This window comes from Sorex fumeus, unplaced genomic scaffold (assembly GCF_029834395.1).
Source record: "Sorex fumeus unplaced genomic scaffold, SorFum_2.1 ptg000048l, whole genome shotgun sequence".
In the NCBI taxonomy this organism is placed as follows: domain Eukaryota; kingdom Metazoa; phylum Chordata; class Mammalia; order Eulipotyphla; family Soricidae; genus Sorex; species Sorex fumeus.
In genome coordinates, this window is record NW_026606105.1 from 4,019,137 (window position 1) to 4,037,496 (window position 18,360).

Consider the following 18,360-nt stretch of genomic DNA (forward strand, 5'->3'; position numbering starts at 1 on the left):
ACACTGTCACTGTCACTGTCCTCCCGTTGTTCATCGATTTGCTCGAGCGGGCCCAGTAACGTCTCCAATTGGAGCCTTCGGCCGACCCGGGTTCGATTCCCAGCATCCCATATGGTCCCCTGAGCACCGCCAGGAGTAGATCCTGAGTGCAGAGCCAGGAGTAACCCCTGTGCATCGCCAGGTGTGACCCAAAAAGCCATACATACACACAGAGAATAATAAAATTCCTCCTACAAGAGCAAAAACTCCCTCCTCCCTTAAAGGGCGAGGGTGGAGGGTCCAGGGGACCTCTCAGGGCCACTGGTAGAACCCGGCCTCAGCCGGCGGCCGCGTCCCGGTGGGGGGTTCGCATTCCTCGGGACCAGGTGGGCCCGTTCCGAGTCGCACCCACAGGCGGCGCCCGACGCCCCGGCCGCGCTGCCCCTTTAAGAAGGTGAGCCAGGTGAGGCCGGGCCCCGCCCCCGCGCCGGCCCCGCCCCCGCCCCGCCCGCCGCGTCGGGCCCGCCCCGTCGGCGCGACCTGCCCCGCCGTGCGGGCCGCGGTGCCAGGTCCCGGCCGGGCGCCATGGAGCGGCGCTGGGCCCTGGGGCTCGGGCTGCTGCTGCTGCTGTGCGCGCCGCCGCCGCCCCCGGGGGTCCGCGCCACGGAAGGTACCGACCCCCCCCGCACCCGCCCTCCCACCCCCCCCCCGATCGACCCCCGACTCGGCCCCCGCCCGCCCCGTCTCGGGGGCCCGGGCCAGAGCCGCGAGTTGGGGTGGGAAGGGGTCTCAGGAACATCCACCGGCCCGGGAGGAGTGAGGAACTCGGGGTGCGGGGCTCCCCGACGGGGTTGGGGTTCAGGCCCTGCCGGGAGCACTGCGGGAGGCGCCCCTCGCTCTCCACCCCCCACCCCGCAACCGCCCCCGACAGCCACCACTTCCCAGGCCCGGAGCTGCGCCTTGGCTGCCCGTTCCACACCCCCAAGGGGTCAGCGAACTCCAGGACCTGTGTCCACACCCCCTTTTCCGGCGCCCCCTGTTCCCTCCCTGCCCATTCATGAGCCCTGAGGCTGAGCACCCGTCCTCTCCCAGCCCCTTGGAGTGGGAGACTCCCATGTGCCCTGCCACTCTGGACCCCCCAACCCCCCACCCTGGGGGTGACTTGGGTCAGTGTCACACCGGTTCCCCCATCATCATCCCAGGGGTTCTCCCTCCACTCGGTCCCTGGACCCCGCTTTCCTCCACTGAAGCCCAGGAAGTGGGCGTGCTGAGTCTCGGGGTGCGGGAAGGAGCATGAATGAGGTGTGGGGTGACTTGGGGGGGGGCGGCCCCCTGGAGAGGTACCCACCGCCCTTCTCTCCCCACCTTCAGTGACTCTCATGGACACCAGCACGGCACAGGGAGAGCTGGGTTGGCTGCTGGACCCCCCAGAGGATGGGGTAAGTGCAGAGAGGGGTTCGGCAGGGGGCATTCCTCCACCCCGAGGTTCAAGGCCTTGGAGGTTCAAGGCCAAGGCCGTGGGGAACCACCACGGGGTGGAGAAGAGGGTGGAGAAAGAGAGAAAAGAGCAGGAAAAACTGGACGTGTCTCCCGCAGGGGGAGGGGGAGGTGAGTCAGAGGCTCCCGAATGCGACTGGGGGGTGGAGGGGGTCAGGCTTCACCCCTTGGGGACCACTTCCGAATAGGGCTCTGTGCCCCTCAGAGGGATGACCCCCCACCCCCGCTCCCCTGGGAGAGGAGGGACCTTCCTGGGGGTGGGTTGAGGATTGAGACCTAAGCCGGGATGAGCTCTTGGCCCTGATGCCTCTGTTACCCACTCCATAGTTTCAGGGAGCAGATTCTGAATTGGGGGTGGGGGCCCGTGTCTCTGGGGAGAGGAGACCTTGGAAGGATTCAGCCCGTCTGCATCCCTCCCCACCCTGCACCCGGGCTGATGCTCCTGCCTCCTTGGGGGTGTTCCTGAGCTTCGAGCCTCAGCCTGGGGCCTTCCTTTCCCTCGGGTCCTGGATTCTGTGTTCTTTGGGATTCCCCCGCTTTCCCTTTCCTCCGGACATGGGGGCTTGGGGTTGTTCGCTTGCTTTCTTTCCCCACGCATCCCCGCTCCCAGAGTGGTCTGTAATTAGAGCGAACAGGCTCCACGCCAGTGTATGCTACGGGGAGGCGCAGCCCGGAGGATCCCGGCCAGCCCTGATAGGCGCCTCGGCCCATAAACCAGCTCATCGGGCTGCAGGTTCATCCTCTGGCCGGCTCCCACGGGCGGCCCAGCCCGCCGTCTTGCCCGGCCGCCCCCACCCAAATAAGGAAGCGCTCTCTCTGCCCGCCTGGCTGGAAGCAGGAGACACGCAGCCTTGCCCTCTGCCGCTGTCTATTGTGATTGTGTTGGTTGTGTCGATTGTGTCCTCAGCGGCAGCAGCGGGACTGAGGGGTGCCCCCTCCCCACCCCGTCTTTTCCAAACACCCCATTCAGGCTCCAGCTGTGCCCAGGCCGTCAGTGAAAGGATCCTTGTGTCTCCTTGGCAGCCAGTGCTTCCCCCATCTGGCACCGCTGGAACCGGGATGGGGAGGAACAGCTGGCCACATCTGTTTCTCCTGGCTCCAGCTGCAGGGTTTGGAGCTAATGAACGGCGACTCCAGACACACACACCCCATGCCACCTGCCCTCCACGCCAGGCCTTCCCTTGCGTCTTCCTCTGCCAACAGGCACTGGTTTCCTTCTGTCCTTCCAGTCCCGTTGCTTGGGCACCCCTGTGTCTGCCAGAAAAGAGAATGAAAGGGGGTCCCCATGGTGGCTTCTAGATCTCCCTCTGTCGTGCCCGGCCCTGGCTTCTTAGTGGGTGGTGCGTGTCTGGCCTTTGCCCAGAGCAGAGCCGCGGAAGCGCTTTCTGAATGCACATTCTCGCCCTCTCTCCTGTAAACTCAGAGGGTCGCACCGGAATGTCAGTGGGCCGGTGTGTAAACTCAAGTGCGTCTTTCCTCCGTTCGTCTGGAAGAAATGACGAAGGAGGGGCTGGAGCGATAGTACAGTGGGGAGGGCGTTTGCTTTGCAAGTGGCCCACCCGGGTTTGATTCCTGGCATCCCATATGGTCCCCTGAGCACTGCCAGAAGGAATTCCTGAGTGCAGAGCCAGGAGTAACCCCCTGAGCAAGGCCAGGTATGACCCAAAAAAGCCAAACAGAAAAAAAGGGGAAATGACTAAGGAAAGAATTGCTTGTTTGTTGAGGGGTGGGTGGCGTACCTGGTGGTGCTTGGGGGTCGCTTCCAGTGGTGCTCGGGGGACCGTGAGGTACCGGGTATCAGACCTGGGATCTCACGTTCGAGGCTTGTGCTCCAATCCTCGGAGCTCTCTGGTCCAATGACTGAGAATTTCTCCTTAAAGAATATTAAAATGGGAGGCTCATCCTGCCGGGTATCAGAACATACGGGTGCCTCAAGTATAATTAAAAAGTGCAGTTGCACAAGAATATCAGGTCCGTGGAGGAGAACAGAAAGTTCAGGCACAAGCGCACACGTGTGAGCCTGTGATTGTGTCCTCGGTGGGTCCTTCCTTTCCCTCTGGTCCCCCTTTCCCTTTCCTCCGGACGTGGGGGCTTAGGGGCTTAGCATGTGAGGACATTGGAATTGTAAGTCGATGTGGGAAGCACAGAGATTCAACTTGATCATTGTTCATGATTTTAAAAAAGAAGGGGAGGGTCTATCACGCTTTCATGCTGCACACGGAGAAATAGTAATGCTAGAGAAGCTAAAATCTCAGCCTCAACATTTATTTCATAAAAATTTTATGAGAAAATGTAGGGCCAGAGCAACAGTATAGCGGGTAGAGCACCTGCCTGGCATGCAACCAACTTGAGTTCAATCCCTGGCACCATATGTGGTCCCCCAAGCCTGACCAGGAGTGATTCCTGAGCACAGACCCAGGAGTAAACCCTGAGCACTGCTGGGTATGACTCCAAAACAAAGAAACAATATATATATATCACTGTCATCCTGTTCATCGATTTACTCGAGGGGGTGCCAGTAACATTTCCATTCAGCCCAGCCCTGAGATTTTAGCAGCCTCTCCTGACTTGTCTTTCCCAACGCTGCTGTATTGGAGGCTCTTACAGGGTAAGGGGAATGAGACCCGTTATTGTTATTGTTTATGGCACATCAAATATGCCACGAATAACTTGCCAGGCTCTGCCGTGCAGGCGGGATATTCTTGGTAGCTTGCCAGGCTCTCTGATTTGTTTATTGATTTGTTGCCTACTGTCTGAACCCCATCATCTAGTGTGGTAGTTATGGAAAATGGGTAGGGAGCGATAATGGGGCTGGAGCAATAGCACAGCAGGTAGGGCGTCTGCCTTGCACGTGGCCGACGTGAGTTCGATTCCCAGCATCCCATATGGTCCCCTGAGCACTGCTACGAGTAATTCCTGAGTGCAGAGCCAGGAGTAATCCCTGTGCATTGCCGGGTATGACCCAAAAAGCAAATATATATATATATATATATACATATATATGTAAGATGTGTTCTGTCGCTGTCCTCCCGTTGTTCATCAATTTTCTTGAGCGAGCCCAGTAATTTCTCCATCGTGAGGCTTGTTACTGTGTTTGGCATATTGAATACATCACGGGGAGCTTGCCAGGCTTTGCCGTGCAGGCGAGATACTCTTGGTAGCTTGCTGTGCTCTCCAAGAGGGACGGAGGAATCAAACTCGGGTCAGCCATGTTGGCCGCTTGCAAAGCAAACACCCTACCCACTGCACTCTCACTCCAGCCCAAGATGTATTCTAATATATATATATATATATATATATATATCAAAAAGATCATAAAGGGAGAGAGGCTGGAGAGATAGTACAGCAGCAGAGTACATGCCTTGCACACAGCTGACCTGGGTTTGATCCTCAGCTCCCCAGATGGTTCCCCGAGCCCTGACAGGAGTAATCCGTGAGCACAGAGCCAGGAGGAAGCCCTGAGCACCACCAGGTGTACCCCAGAAAAACAACAAAAAAATTGTAAAGGGAGAGATGATAGATGTTATTATGTAAAGTCATTAGCAGAGTTACATGACGTGACAGACAGGGAGAAAATATTTGAGTCATCTGTCGAGCAAGTGATTAATCTCTATACTGTTTTAAAAACAAAAAGTCATTCAAATGAACAGTCAAATATAACAATAGACTCTCAGGCAAAGCATGAGTGCGAAGGGCCAGGTGGATACTGCTTGGCTTGCGTTTTCACCGCTGGGACAGCATCGGGTCCTCTGAGCCCTGCTGGGTGTGGCCCCCCACAAACAAACCAAAAATGTCTGAACAGATAAAAATAGGCAGGGAGTGGAAGGAACAAATAAATAGTTGCCCCTTAGAAAAATGTAAATGGCCAGAGGTGCTGTTTTGTCCATAGGATTGACTCCACGTAAAAAGATTGTTCATACCCAGTGTTAAAAATAACCCCAGGAAGTGGAAGGAAAATTGGAATGTAAGAGAAAAAAAACTCATAAATTAAAACTTGATCAAATAAAAGCACCATTAGTTCAAATGGATGTTGGGCCTTGTTTCTGCCCTTGTGTATGTTCTGTTCAATTTTAAAAAGAGAGAGAAGAAAATTACCAACCAGTTTGGATAAGATTTTGGTTTAGGAGTGGTGGGTGTGAGGAAGGAGTGGGAGTTGTGCCATGCCTTACAGTGCTCAGGAGTTACTCCTCGCTCAGTGCTCCTAGCTCAGTGCTCAGGGCACTCCTGGCAGTGCTCGGGGAACTTAAGCCTTGTAAGCGCCGTGCTTTCTCTCTCAGCCCCACAAAGAAGAGCGTCTGTGCACTGTTGCTGCAGTGTGAACTGACAGTCTTTGGGGAGACGAGGACACCTGGCTGTCCTTTTTGTTCCCTTCTTGGTGGCTCTTATGCAGTCCCAGCTCTGGTGGCCGCCTCCCCGGGACTTTGCCCTCCCTTGCTGCTGAGGACCTCTGTGAGTGTGTGCCTGGGGCGGGCCCCCGAGTGGAAAGACTCCGGTGTTTGTTGTGGTGCTCACTGGGGATTGCACCCCTTTTTTGTGGTAACCACACAGCTGCCGGAAATCCCCACAGCACCAGGGCTGGCAGGCTGCTGGGTCTGTTTAGCCCGCGGGACGCTGAGCATTTGAACCTGTGGCCATGTCATGTTGCTTGCAAGGCCCCGTGCTGCTCCTCTGGACCCTGCTAATGTCGTGGGAGGTTTTCTTGTCAAAATCTGGACAGTTACAAAAAGGCTGAAGGGCCCAGTGGTCAGTGAATGAGTCAGTAAGTCGTGGCCCTGGCGTGTGGGTTGCTGAGTTTGGTAGGTGTCTGGAAGGGCAACCTTCAGATTGGTTTTGTTTTTGTGTTAATTAAGAGCCGAAAGTTGACATTTAAGTTTACATACAACAGTTTGTATGTTTAGGGGCTGGAGTGATAGCACAGTGGGTAGGGCGTTTGCCTTGCACGCGGCCGACCCGGGTTCAAATCCCAGCATCCCATATGGTCCCCTGAGCACCACCAGGAGTAACTCCAGAGGGCAAAGCTAGGAGTAACCCCTGAGCACCGCCAGGTGTGACCCAAAAAGCAAACAACAACAAAAAGTTTGTATGTCGAGAAACAGCACATGCCAAAAGCCTAGAAAAATATGTAGACGTTTCTTGAGATGCTCAGAAAATGGTTTAAGATGTTTATTTGTTTGGTTTTTGTTTGTTCCTTTCGGGCCACACTCAGCCTACCTGGGGGTTACTCCTGGCTCTCTGCTCAGGAATTACTCCTGGCAGGGCCGGGGGGGGGGGGGGCAGGGGAGCAGGGGTGCGGTGGGGGGAATCACAGGGCATCTCGGGGATTGAACCCGGGTAGACTGCATGCAAGGCAAGCGCCCTCCCCACTCTGCTATGTCTGAAGGCCCCGTTTTAGGAGGTTTTCTTTTCACTTGTAGGTGATTCCCTCTGGCGAGGTGGTGGGCTAGTAGAGAGAGGCTTCCCATTAGGTGGGTTTCTTTTGATTCTTGGTGGAGACTTTCTAGGCCACATCCGGGGGCTACTCCCATTGATCCTTCTCCAACTGGACCACATGGCTCAGTGCAAGGGTCTAAGGAGACGATGTCACTTTTGCACCGTGGTGCCGGAGACCCCCAGGACTGCAGCCGGCCATGCCCAGGTACCACATGGTGCCAGGAATTCAACCAGGGTCCCACACACTCAAAGCACACGCAATCCTCCCCCACCCATCCCAGCCCTGTTTTCGCTCTGTCGTGTGTGGGTGGACTGTTATTCTTGGGCTGTCTATGATAGCACAGAGAGGGGTGCTGGTTGAAGGGGGACACGCTGGAGCGTGGGGTGCCCCCAAGGACAGCCCAGGTATGCCTGAGTGCAGGATGCATAGGGCCAGTCAACTAGCCGGCTGTGACTCACCGCTGTGCGGGACTTGTGGCAAACACGGTGTCGGAGCTTGACTGTGGAGCGAGTTTATTTATTTGCTTTTTTGGGTCACACCCCCCTGGCAATGCTCAGGGGTTCCTCCTGGCTCTGCACTCAGGAATTACTCCTGGTGTGCTTGGGGAACCATATGGAATGCCAGGGATTGAACCCGGGTCAGCCACATACAAGGCAAACCCCGTTGTGCTATCACTCTAGCCCCTGTTGAGTGAGTGTAAACATCCTCTTTGTTTGTCATGTGCCCATCAAGGTGACAGGTGGAGATGGGGCAGGGGTTAGGATGGGGGATGGGGATGGACTGTGGGAACTCTGGCGGTAAGGTTGATGTTGAAATATCGCATGCCTCAAACTTAGTTTAAATCGGTAGATCACAATTCTTTAGTAAAGAATAAAAAGAGAGAGAATGGGGACAGAGAGACCAGAGAGATGGTGACCAGGGGCACACACTGGCTGTGGCCGAATCTGAAAGTGGCCGTAATCAGAAGAGATGAGAGACAGGGTGTACTTGCCCTCACCCTCCCGAGCTTGAGGGCCTTCGTATCGAACCTGTGTCCTCCTCCCTCAGCAGACGTGGCAGACCTCGGGGGGGGGGGGGGGGGGGGAGAGGATACAGTGGATTTACCACTGCCGGACTGGTCTAGGTGAAGTGCGGAAGTGGTCAGGAGGTATCTATTGCCTATTGCCTTGGTCCTTCTCTACCCAAATAAACCCTCAGTCTTTCTTTAACTCTTGGGTCAGACAACTAACCAGAACCAGGGGGTATTCTCTCTCCATCCAACAACACTGGAATAGCCCACTGGGGACAGCAGGTGACACTCCAGTGGTGACACTCCACTGGGGACAGCAGCTGATACCCCGGTGGTCACACCTCACTGGGGACAGCAGGTGACACTTCAGTGGTGACACTCCACTGGGGGTAGCAGGTGACACTCTGGTGGTGACACCCCACTGGGGACAGCAGCTGATGCCCTGGAGGTCACACCTCACTGGGGACAGCAGGTGACACTCTGGTGGTGAAACCCTGCTGGGGACAGCAGCTGATGCCCCGGAGGTCACACCTCACTGGGGACAGCAGGTGACACTTCAGTGGTGACACCCCACTGGGGACAGCAGGTGACGACGCTGTGGTGACTCTGATTTCCTCTTGCAGTGGAGCGAGGGGCAGCAGATCCTGAACGGGACACCCCTGTACATGTACCAGGACTGCCCCGTCCAGGAGGGTGGCGACACCGACCACTGGCTGCGCTCCAACTGGATCTACCGCGGGGAGGAGGCGTCGCGCGTGCACGTGGAGCTGCAGTTCACCGTGCGCGACTGCAAGAGCTTCCCTGGGGGCGCGGGGCCGCTGGGCTGCAAGGAGACCTTCAACCTGCTCTTCATGGAGAGTGACCAGGACGTGGGCATCCAGCTCCGGCGGCCCCTCTTCCAGAAGGTGCTGCTGCCCCTGGCCCGCCGCCTGTCCCTGCCTTAGAGCCCACCTGGCTACGAGACAGGAAGACTCTGTGTGTGTGTGTGTGTGTGTGTGTGTGTGTGTGTGTGTGTGTGTGTTTTGTGAGGAGGGGGATCCAGGGGAATGACTGGGCACTTGACAAGCTGCATCTGAGCTCACTTTCTTCTGTAGCCCACATTCCTCCTAACTTTTCTTTTTTTCCTTTTTTTTTTCTTTTTTGGGTCACACCCAGCGATTCACAGGGGTTCCTCCTGGCTCTGCACTCAGAACTCATGCCCCACTGCCCCACAGTGCTTGGGGGACCAGATGGGATGATGGGGATCGAACCCAGGTTGGCTGCGTGCAAGGCAAACACCCTCCCCACTGCACTGTTGTTCCGGCCCCCTCAATAGGGATGTTTATCCATCTTTTTATTTTTTTTAAATTTTTTTAGAGTCTTTTTTTAAATGGCTTTCTTTCTTTCCTTTCTTTCCTTCTTTCTTTCTTTTTTTCTTTCTTTTGCTTTTTGGGTCACACCCGGCAATGCACAGGGGTTACTCCTGGCTCTGCACTCAGGAACCACCCCTGGCAGTGCTCAGGGGACCATATGGGATGCTGGGAATCGAACCCGGGTCGGCCGCGTGCAAGGCAAACGCCCTCCCTGCTGTGCTATTGCTCCAAACCCGTTTATCCACACCTTTATGCGTGGGATCATCACTGCTCAACCCCAACAGCATCACTCACAGAAGCAGTTCACACCGAACAACTCCCAGGTTACTTTTGTGTCAAGTCCCAAGCGTCCCCCACCGACAGCCGCTGCTGTCGCGTGAGGACGGAGCCTGACCTCGTTCATCCCCTCCGCCCGTGCACGCAGGTCACCACGGTGGCTGCAGACCAGAGCTTCACCATCCGGGACCTGGCGTCGGGCGCCGTCAAGCTCAACGTGGAGCGCTGCTCTCTGGGCCGCCTGACGCGCCGGGGCTTCTACCTGGCCTTCCACAACCCGGGTGCCTGCGTGGCCCTGGTGTCCGTGCGGGTCTTCTACCAGCGCTGCCCCGAGACCGTGCACGGTCTGGCCCATTTCCCGGACACACTCCCGGGCCCCAACGGGCTGGTGGAGGTGGCAGGGACCTGCGTGCCCCGCGCACTTGCCGGACCGGGCACCGCGGCCCCCCGCATGCACTGCAGCCCCGATGGCGAGTGGCTGGTGCCCGTGGGCCGCTGCCACTGCGAGCCAGGCTTCGAGGAAGATGACAGCGATGAGGGCGAGGGCTGCCGCGGTAAGGAGAGTTGTGGGGGAGTCTAGGATTTCTGGGGAGCTCCCGGGGGGCGGGGCTCAGGGATGCCACACCCTGCGGGAGGGGCAGGACTTCGTGCTTGGCCCCTCTAAGCAGGGTGCCGGGCCCCTCTGAGCAGGGTGCCGGGTCCCCCAGGATGGGACAGGCGTGACTCTCTATCCCTCTCTCCAGCCTGTCCCAGTGGCTCCTACCGGGCTGACGACACGGACGCGTCCAATTGCCTCGAGTGTCCCCAGCACAGCGTGGCCGAGACCGAGGGGGCCACCATCTGTCTCTGTGAGAGCGGCCACTACCGTGCGCCTGGGGAGGGTCCCCAGGCCGCCTGCTCGCGTGAGTCCCTGCGCCTCCGAGGTGGAATACTGTGGCGTCTGACCCGGGTTGGGGCCTCCCGGGGTACCGGCCAGTCGGCATCCCCAACCCAGGTCTCCGGGGACAATACCGAGATAGTTTATTTTGGGGGGGGGGGGCTCCTGCACTCAGGGATCACTCCTGGTGGTGCTCAAGGGACCATATGGGGTGCTGGGGATCAAACCTCGGTCCGCCACAAGCGAGGGGAGCACCCCACTGGCTGTATGTCTCCTTTCTCCTCCCGAAGACTCACATTCCCCCAGCACAGCATCTTGGCGCACCCGAGGCCTGGGGTGGCAGGAGGTGGGCGGGTGGGCAACTGCAGGGTGGGCCCGGCTGATTTCCACCCCCTCTTCTCCCACAGGCCCTCCCTCGGCGCCCCAGAACCTGAGTTTTTCCGTTTCGGGGACCCAGCTCTCCCTGCGCTGGGAGCCTCCCGCGGACCCAGGGGGACGCCAGGATGTGCAGTACCGCGTGGCATGCTCCCAGTGCCGGGGTGCCGTGCAGGACGGGGGCCCCTGCCAGCCCTGCGGGGGCACGGTACACTTCTCCCCTGGCGCCGCGGGGCTCAGCACGCCAGCCGTGCGCGTGGACGGTCTCGAGCCCTACGCCAACTACACCTTCACCGTCGAGGCCCGCAACGGGGTGTCCGAGCTGGAGCCGTCCCAGCGCGCCAGCGCCTCACTCAGCATCAGCATGGGGCACGCTGGTGAGGGGCCTGGGGGTGGGTGGCGTCGTTGAATGGGGCAGGGGAGAACCCAGACGGATTCCCCGCCACCCCACCCCACCCCCAATCCCGGGATCTGGTCAATCCCACAGCTGGCCAGGTTATTTTACTGTTTCCTCCCCAACGCTCTCATCCCCCCCTGGCCCCCCACAGAGCCACTGTCTGGACTGTCCCTGCGGCTGGTGAAGAAGGAACCACGGCAGCTGGAGCTGACCTGGGCGGGGTCCCGGCCCCGCAGCCCCGGGGGTAACCTGAGCTATGAGCTCCACGTGCTGAACCAGGTGAGTCTGCAGGGACCACCCAGGACTCGTTGGGGGGGTGGGGGGACAGGGACCACCTCGGGACTGGCTTAAAACCCAAGGGTTCCACCCCAGGATGAAGAACGGCACCAGATGGTCCTGGAGCCCAGAGTCTTGCTCACCGAGCTGCAGCCCGACACAGTGTACATCGTCCGAGTGCGGATGCTGACTCCGCTGGGGCCCGGCCCTTTCTCTCCTGATCACGAGTTTCGCACCAGCCCACCAGGTGGGTGGGCTCTGACCCCAGGGCCCTCCGAGTCTCCAGCAGACACACATGTATGCATGCAGCGGGACACGCACACCTATGCCTGCACAGGTGCAGGGACGCATGCGCACACCTATCCCTGCACACACTCAGGCGTATGCACGCCTTGGAGAGCACACAGGCACACTTTCTGCACGATGCACTGAGAAGTACGTGCAGGGGACAGCGGCGTGGCGCACACAGGTGTGAGTGCACGGGGAAAGGTGTTCGTGGGCTCATGCCTGCAGACACCGTCTGCTCCCCTGCACTCACCCACATTCCGAGCCCGGAGCCTGCCCGCGACCTTCCTTCTGATTTCCCCACCTCTCTCCCTAATGCTCATCAGTGGACGGAACCCAAGTGGTCGGACCTGGTGCAGCCAGGCCCATCCCCAGTAGACCACCCGCGCAGCCTCCTGGAGGGTGTGACCCTGGGCTTTGACCCCTGTGGACTCGGGGCCCAGCCCAGCCTTGCTCACCCCATGTGCTTCAGTTCCCAGGGGCCTGACTGGAGGCGAGGTCGTGGCCATCATCTTCGGGGTGCTGCTGGGCGTGGCGCTGCTCCTCGGGATCCTCGTCTTCCGGTCCAGGTGCGGCTCCTGCCCCCGTGCCGCGTCCCTTTGCCTAGTGGGAAGCCCCCTGGGGGTGGGGAGTGGGGTGTAACCCAAGAACCCTCCCATCCCGCGGGACTGCCTCACCCACACTGGGCGCCCCACCCTGTTGTTTGGGGGAAAGCCCCGCCGGAGGCTGCTGGGCCACTAAGGTGATGCTGGGACCCTCTAAAGCCATCCCGCACCCCTCTGCCCCCTCCTCCCCCGCAGGAAATCGCAACACCAGAGGCAGCCCAGGCAGCGCGAACGCATCACCGATGCGGATCCAGGTACGTCCGGGCGTTGTGCGCATGCGCGCGAGTGGTTACCTGTGGGCGTGCACACCTCCGTTGCGTCCTGCCCCTGAGATGAGACTGAGGGACCTCCTTTTGCAGGGACAGTTTTAGGGGGGCACCAGCTCTCTTCTTGTTGGAGCTCTTGTGCCTTGCCTGGTCGACAGCCCCCCGCCCGCACTGGACTGCCCTCCCCCGCTGGCTGGCCGAGTCTGTGGACTGAGGCGGGGTTGGGGGGCGGGGGAGAGGGGGACTGGCCCGGGGCCTTGTCCAGTGCAGGGCAGCAGGCAAATTCCTGCCGTCACCTCATCACCGAAGGGCCTAGTTGGCCCATGTAAGTGGAGGTGAGGGGGGTCAGGGAATGAGGCGTGAGTGACCCAGGGGTGGGGAGGAAGGAAGGTCGGGAATGTGAAGGGTGGGCCAGCAGCCTCCCGGGATTGGGCAGCTGGGGTCTGGGCTCAGACTCACTGCAGGGCCCAGTGGAGGTCCCTCCTGGGGTCAGCCTCCTCCCTGCCCCCCACCCCCAGGCGGGAACTCTGGTGTCCAGCAGCCCTCTTTTGCCCACAGAGGACAAGCTCTGGCTGAAGCCTTACGTGGACCTACAGGCTTACGAGGACCCTGCCCAGGGGGCGCTGGACTTCACCCAGGAGCTCGACCCCAGCTCCCTGATTGTGGACACCGTCATCGGGGAAGGTGAGGGCCCCCCTCCCCTGCTCCCCCTCCACTGGGGTTCTCTTCATTTCCGGTCGTGGGCAATGAACACGTCCTTGTCAGTTGTCGGGTCGGGCCTCTGCCCTGGGCTCCCAAGCGTGCGAAGGTCACTGCCTCCCTGGCCCCGCATCCACGCAGCTGGTGCCCGCTGTCCTTGGGCTGACCTGACCCATTGGGTCACCAGAGGAAACAGATCTGAGCTGAGAACAAAGCGGGGCAGTGTTCTCGCTGGCCACATGGCCGAGCTGGGACCAGGGCAGCTCACGGAGAGCAGCAGCCCGGGCCTGGGTGGACGCACGTTCTGTGGGGCACACACCACTGGCATCTGCCAGCCGCCCTGTCGCCCACAACCGCGTGGTCCTGGCAGGCTGCTGACCTGGGCAGAGCTGCCCCCCCGCCGTGTCCCCTGTCCCCTTGCTCCCAGAAGCGCAGCCCGAGCTCCTCCCATCCTTAGGAGGTCGCCTCCCTATTTCCGGACGCTGTACCCCCTGACGCTGGTTCTGGCATGTCTTTCCACCCAGGAGAATTTGGGGAGGTCTACCGAGGGACCCTGAGAACATCCAGCCAGGACTGCAAGACGGTGGCCATCAAGACCTTGAAGGACACGTCCCCTGATGGCCACTGGTGGAACTTCCTGCGGGAGGCCACCATCATGGGCCAGTTCAGCCACCCGCATATCCTGCACCTGGAGGGCGTCATCACCAAGAGTAGGCAGGGCAAGGGAAGTGCGGGCGGGAGGGTGGGTGCCGCCCGCAAGGGGCGGATGTAATGTGCTGACCCTGACCCTGTGGGCGCTGGTTGCAGAGAAGCCCATCATGATCATCACGGAGTTCATGGAGAACGGAGCCCTTGACGGCTTCCTGCGGGTGAGCAGGTGGAGGAGCAGCGGGAGCGCTGGGCGTCGGCCCCGGGTCCAGGAGGAGGCCCGCCCCTGACCCTCGCACCCCTGACCCTGCAGGAGCGGGAGGAGCAGCTGGTCCCCGCACAGCTGGTGGCCATGCTGCAGGGCATCGCATCTGGCATGAACTACCTCAGCGAGCACAATTACGTGCACCGCGACCTGGCGGCCAGGAACATCCTGGTGGGCCAGAACCTGTGCTGCAAAGTATCCGACTTCGGCCTGACCCGCCTCCTGGACAGCTTCGATGGCACCTACGAGACGCAGGTCAGCGTCCCACTCCCTCTCCCCGCCCCTCCCCCATGTTCACGATCCACAGGACCACCCCCACCCCCACCCCCATCCATGGGCATTCCTCCCCCACCAGACCCTGAAATGTCCCCCTTTCTGCCCCACCCGGCCCTTCAGGGAGGCAAAATCCCCATCCGGTGGACGGCCCCGGAAGCCATTGCACATCGGGTCTTCACCACGGCCAGTGACGTGTGGAGTTTCGGGATCGTGATGTGGGAGGTGCTGAGCTTTGGGGACAAGCCCTACGGGGACATGAGCAATCAGGAGGTGAGCCTACCGTTGCCCCCCGCAAAATCCCAACTCACCTCCCGCGGCCCCAAGCCTGCCTGGGCCCTCCTCTTGCACACGCGGCCGAATTTTGCTAGCCCCTCCCTTTCCCTTCTGCCAGGGGGCCGTGGAGAGGCTCCCATGCAGTGACCTTGGTCCATGATCCTTTATTCCTGACACCCTCGGCCCTCCCCCCTGGCCTCTCCCCGCGGCAGGTCATGAAGAGCATCGAGGACGGTTACCGGCTGCCCCCGCCGGTGGACTGCCCCGCCCCCCTCTATGAACTGATGAAGAACTGCTGGGCCTATGACCGGACCCGCCGGCCCCAGTTCCACCAGCTGCAGGAGCATCTGGAGCAGTTGCTGGCCAATCCCCACCCGCTGCGGACCATTGCCAACTTTGATCCCAGGTAGCCATGCTGGGGGGTGGGGGGAGGGTAGGGGGGGCACCCAGGGGTTCCGGTGACCAGTCTGGGAGAGTGGCCGTGAGTGGTCAGCTCCATCGGGCCCGGAAGCATCTGTCCTGATGGAGGAGGAGGCACGTCCTGGCCTCCGTAACTCTAGTTTGACAGCCGGAAGGAAGCAAACACTGAAACAGCTCTTGAAGCATTCTCAAAGTCGCTCATTACCCAGAGGGCAGGGGCCAGAGAGCTAGTACAGCTGGGAAGACTTGCCTTGGCCTGTGGCTGGCCGGGGATGGTCCCCAACACTGCGTATGGTCCCCGAAGCACCACCAAGGGGGGAACCCTGAGCACATCTGCAGCCAGCCCCCAAATCAAGCAAAATTGGGGAAGGGGTGCGGGCAGAGAAACAGTTCAGGGGGCAAGGGACTGGCCTGGCATGCAACTGATCGCAGTTTGGTCCCTGTGTTCCCTGTGAGCATCACCAGATGTGTAAGGCCTGAACACAGCGGGGGTTGGTGGAAAAACAAAAATGGAAAAAAGGTCATCATGGAGTTGGGAGATGGTTTTGAGGGCTGAGTGCATGTGCTGCTTTAGGGGCCTTGGATTCAGCCTCTGGCACTTCCAGGATGATAGCACCAAGGTGAAGGCTCTTGCCTAGGAAGCAATTGAGCCTGTGACCTGGGTTCAAATCCCAGAACTGCATATGGTTTCTGAGAACAGTCTCTGGCACTGTGTGGTCCCCTGAGTGAGCGTCACAGGGAGTGAACCCAAAGACTATGCCAGGAGTAGCTCCCTTGGTACAGCCCGGGTGATCCCCATTTGCAGCAAAGCAACTGCACCCAGGCCCCAGTTGCATCACTTAACTTCCTGTGGGTCCCAGTACATGTTCCTCCCCATCCAGAAGCCCCTGAGGAAAGGCCCCTCAGTCGCCACGCTTGGGGGCACTTGCCAGGCCAAGGACCCTCGTGGCACAGTGGTGCGTGTGACCTTGCTGGAGGGACTTGGGTCACTCAGGAATAGGGAGCTCAAAAAATGAGCAGGCGGCCTCATGGTGTCTCACTAATAAAAAAAAAAAATGAGCAGACGGGAGTCATGAACGCCTGGTGGGGGCCGGGACGTCTTCTGGTCACTAGCCTGCATGAGTCGGGGAATCAGAGGCCATGGCCAGAGCCAACTCCGGGAGGTGGCCGGGTCAGTGCTGGGGGAACCAGCTCCACCGAGCAGCTTGGACTTTATCCTGTACACACAGAGCTATCGACCAATTTAAAAAAAAAAAAAGTGCCTGTGAAGGGAAACAGAATTGCGTTTTCCCCCAACACTGGGCAGAGTACAGAGAATGGACTGGCAGAGGGCACGCGCGGGGGCACTAGGCGAGGCCCTTTATCAGGAAAAGGCTCGGCGCTGCCTCTGTGCCCAGCTGCCGCCGCCAACCTCGGCTCGGCTTTGGGAACTATCTCTGGGAACACAGTTCCTCTCTACGCCGGAGACGGGTGTGCTAAGCCGTCAGGAATGTTGGCTGTTTCTCTCCCCCGCAACGGGACGCGAATGGTTTCTGCCTCTGGCTGGCCTGCGTTCAGGGACACTCATTGTACTGCGGGGGTCAGGGTGCAAGTTATGACCACTGGGGTTGGATACGGCAATAGCTGCTCCCAGAACTCAGGGATGGGGGTTGGGAGGCTTGGGGGGGAGGGGAATGGGGTGCCCTGTTTCCTGAGTTGATGTTTCACTCCTGCATCTCTCTCCACGGGAACAGTGGGGCCTTTTACATCCTGAAATCGGTTGCCCACAACTGGCCTGTTCGTGGCAAGGGAACTGGTGGAACTTTTTTTTTTTTTGCCTTATTTTTTTTTTTTTTTTTTTTTGCTTTTTGGGTCAATCCAGAGATGCTCAGGGGTTACTCCTGCCTCTGCACTTAGGAATTACTCCTGGTGGTGCTTGGGGGAACCATTGGGGATGCCGGGGATTGAACCCGGGCCAGCTATGTGCCAGGCAAACGCCCTACCTGCTGTACTGTCACTCCAGCCCCTATTATTTTTATTATATATATATATATATTTTAATGAATCAGTGTGAGATAATTACAGACTTACAAACTTTCATGATTACGTATCAGTCATGCAATGATCGAGTCCCCATCCCTCCACCTGTGCCCATTCTATGGTGGAACATTTATTTCTGTGGGGGACACCCAGAGCTGCCACGGCTACCCTTCCACACCCCCCTAATAGCACCAGCCCAGGAAGCCCACCAGGAAATGAGTTCCCCCACAGTGGCCCGGCTATGCCATAACTTGAGACCGTTTCTCCACTCAGACCCCCCATGCGAACGCTGTCACAGAGGGTCCGGGGCTGAGCCCCAACTTGGCCCCACCCCACCCCTGCCCCCCTCCAGGGTCCATAGGACTGAGAGAGCCCGTGTCCCGTAGGGTGACTCTGCGCCTGCCCAGCCTGAGCGGCTCTGACGGCATCCCCTACCGGAGCGTCCCCGAGTGGCTCGAGTCGATTCGCATGAAGCGTTACATCCTGCACTTCCGCTCAGCCGGGCTGGACAGCATGGAGTGTGTGCTGGAGCTGACTACCGAGTGAGGATGGCCCCGGGGATGAGGGGGGCAGTTGGGGGGGGACCCAGCCCTGCAGCCCCCAGCCTCACAGCAGGGCCTCTCTCTGTCTCTGTCTGTCTCTCTTCTGTCTCTGTCTCTCTCTATCCCTCTCCCCCTGCAGGGACCTGGTCCAGATGGGGATCACCATGCCCGGACACCAGAAGCGCATCCTGTGCAGTATTCAGGGCTTCAAGGACTGAGCCCTGCCCTCTCTCTCTCTCCCCCCTCTCTCAGGGAGCTCGGAGGGGCTGTGGCCCCTGCCCGCAGCGACACTTGGTGCTGCTCCCACGCCCCTTGGCCTCTGGGGTCCGGGAGCCTGGGCTTTAACAAAGGGCGGGGGGTGCGGGCGCGGTTTAATATATACAGACAGACGCATACACACACACACACACACACATATATATATATATTTTTGTAAATAAATGGGAACTGAGTTTTCATGGTTCCCCGTGTTTTAAAAGCCCCAGCCCCGCCATTCCCCGCCCCCCGCCCCCCCAGCACGGGAACGGGGAGCACTTTGTGAACAAAGACTCGGCTGTGAAGAATTCTGGAAAACAAGTTGTTTTTTTATTCGC

At 59.3% G+C, this 18,360-nt stretch overlaps 1 protein-coding gene across 1 annotated transcript; it reads left to right on the forward strand.

The window, feature by feature from the left end:
* Positions 1-561: 561 nt before the first annotated feature.
* EPHA1 (EPH receptor A1) lies at positions 562-18,337 on the forward strand. Its single transcript, XM_056123880.1, has 18 exons — positions 562-649; positions 1,351-1,418; positions 8,540-8,821; positions 9,693-10,098; positions 10,288-10,446; positions 10,829-11,173; positions 11,345-11,472; positions 11,566-11,716; positions 12,227-12,323; positions 12,555-12,613; positions 13,184-13,309; positions 13,849-14,034; positions 14,132-14,193; positions 14,286-14,492; positions 14,634-14,783; positions 14,999-15,192; positions 17,612-17,767; positions 17,907-18,337. Exons 1-18 carry the CDS (start codon positions 565-567, stop codon positions 17,983-17,985), a joined length of 2,940 nt encoding a protein of 979 aa, XP_055979855.1. The 5' UTR covers positions 562-564; the 3' UTR covers positions 17,986-18,337.
* Positions 18,338-18,360: the final 23 nt, after the last annotated feature.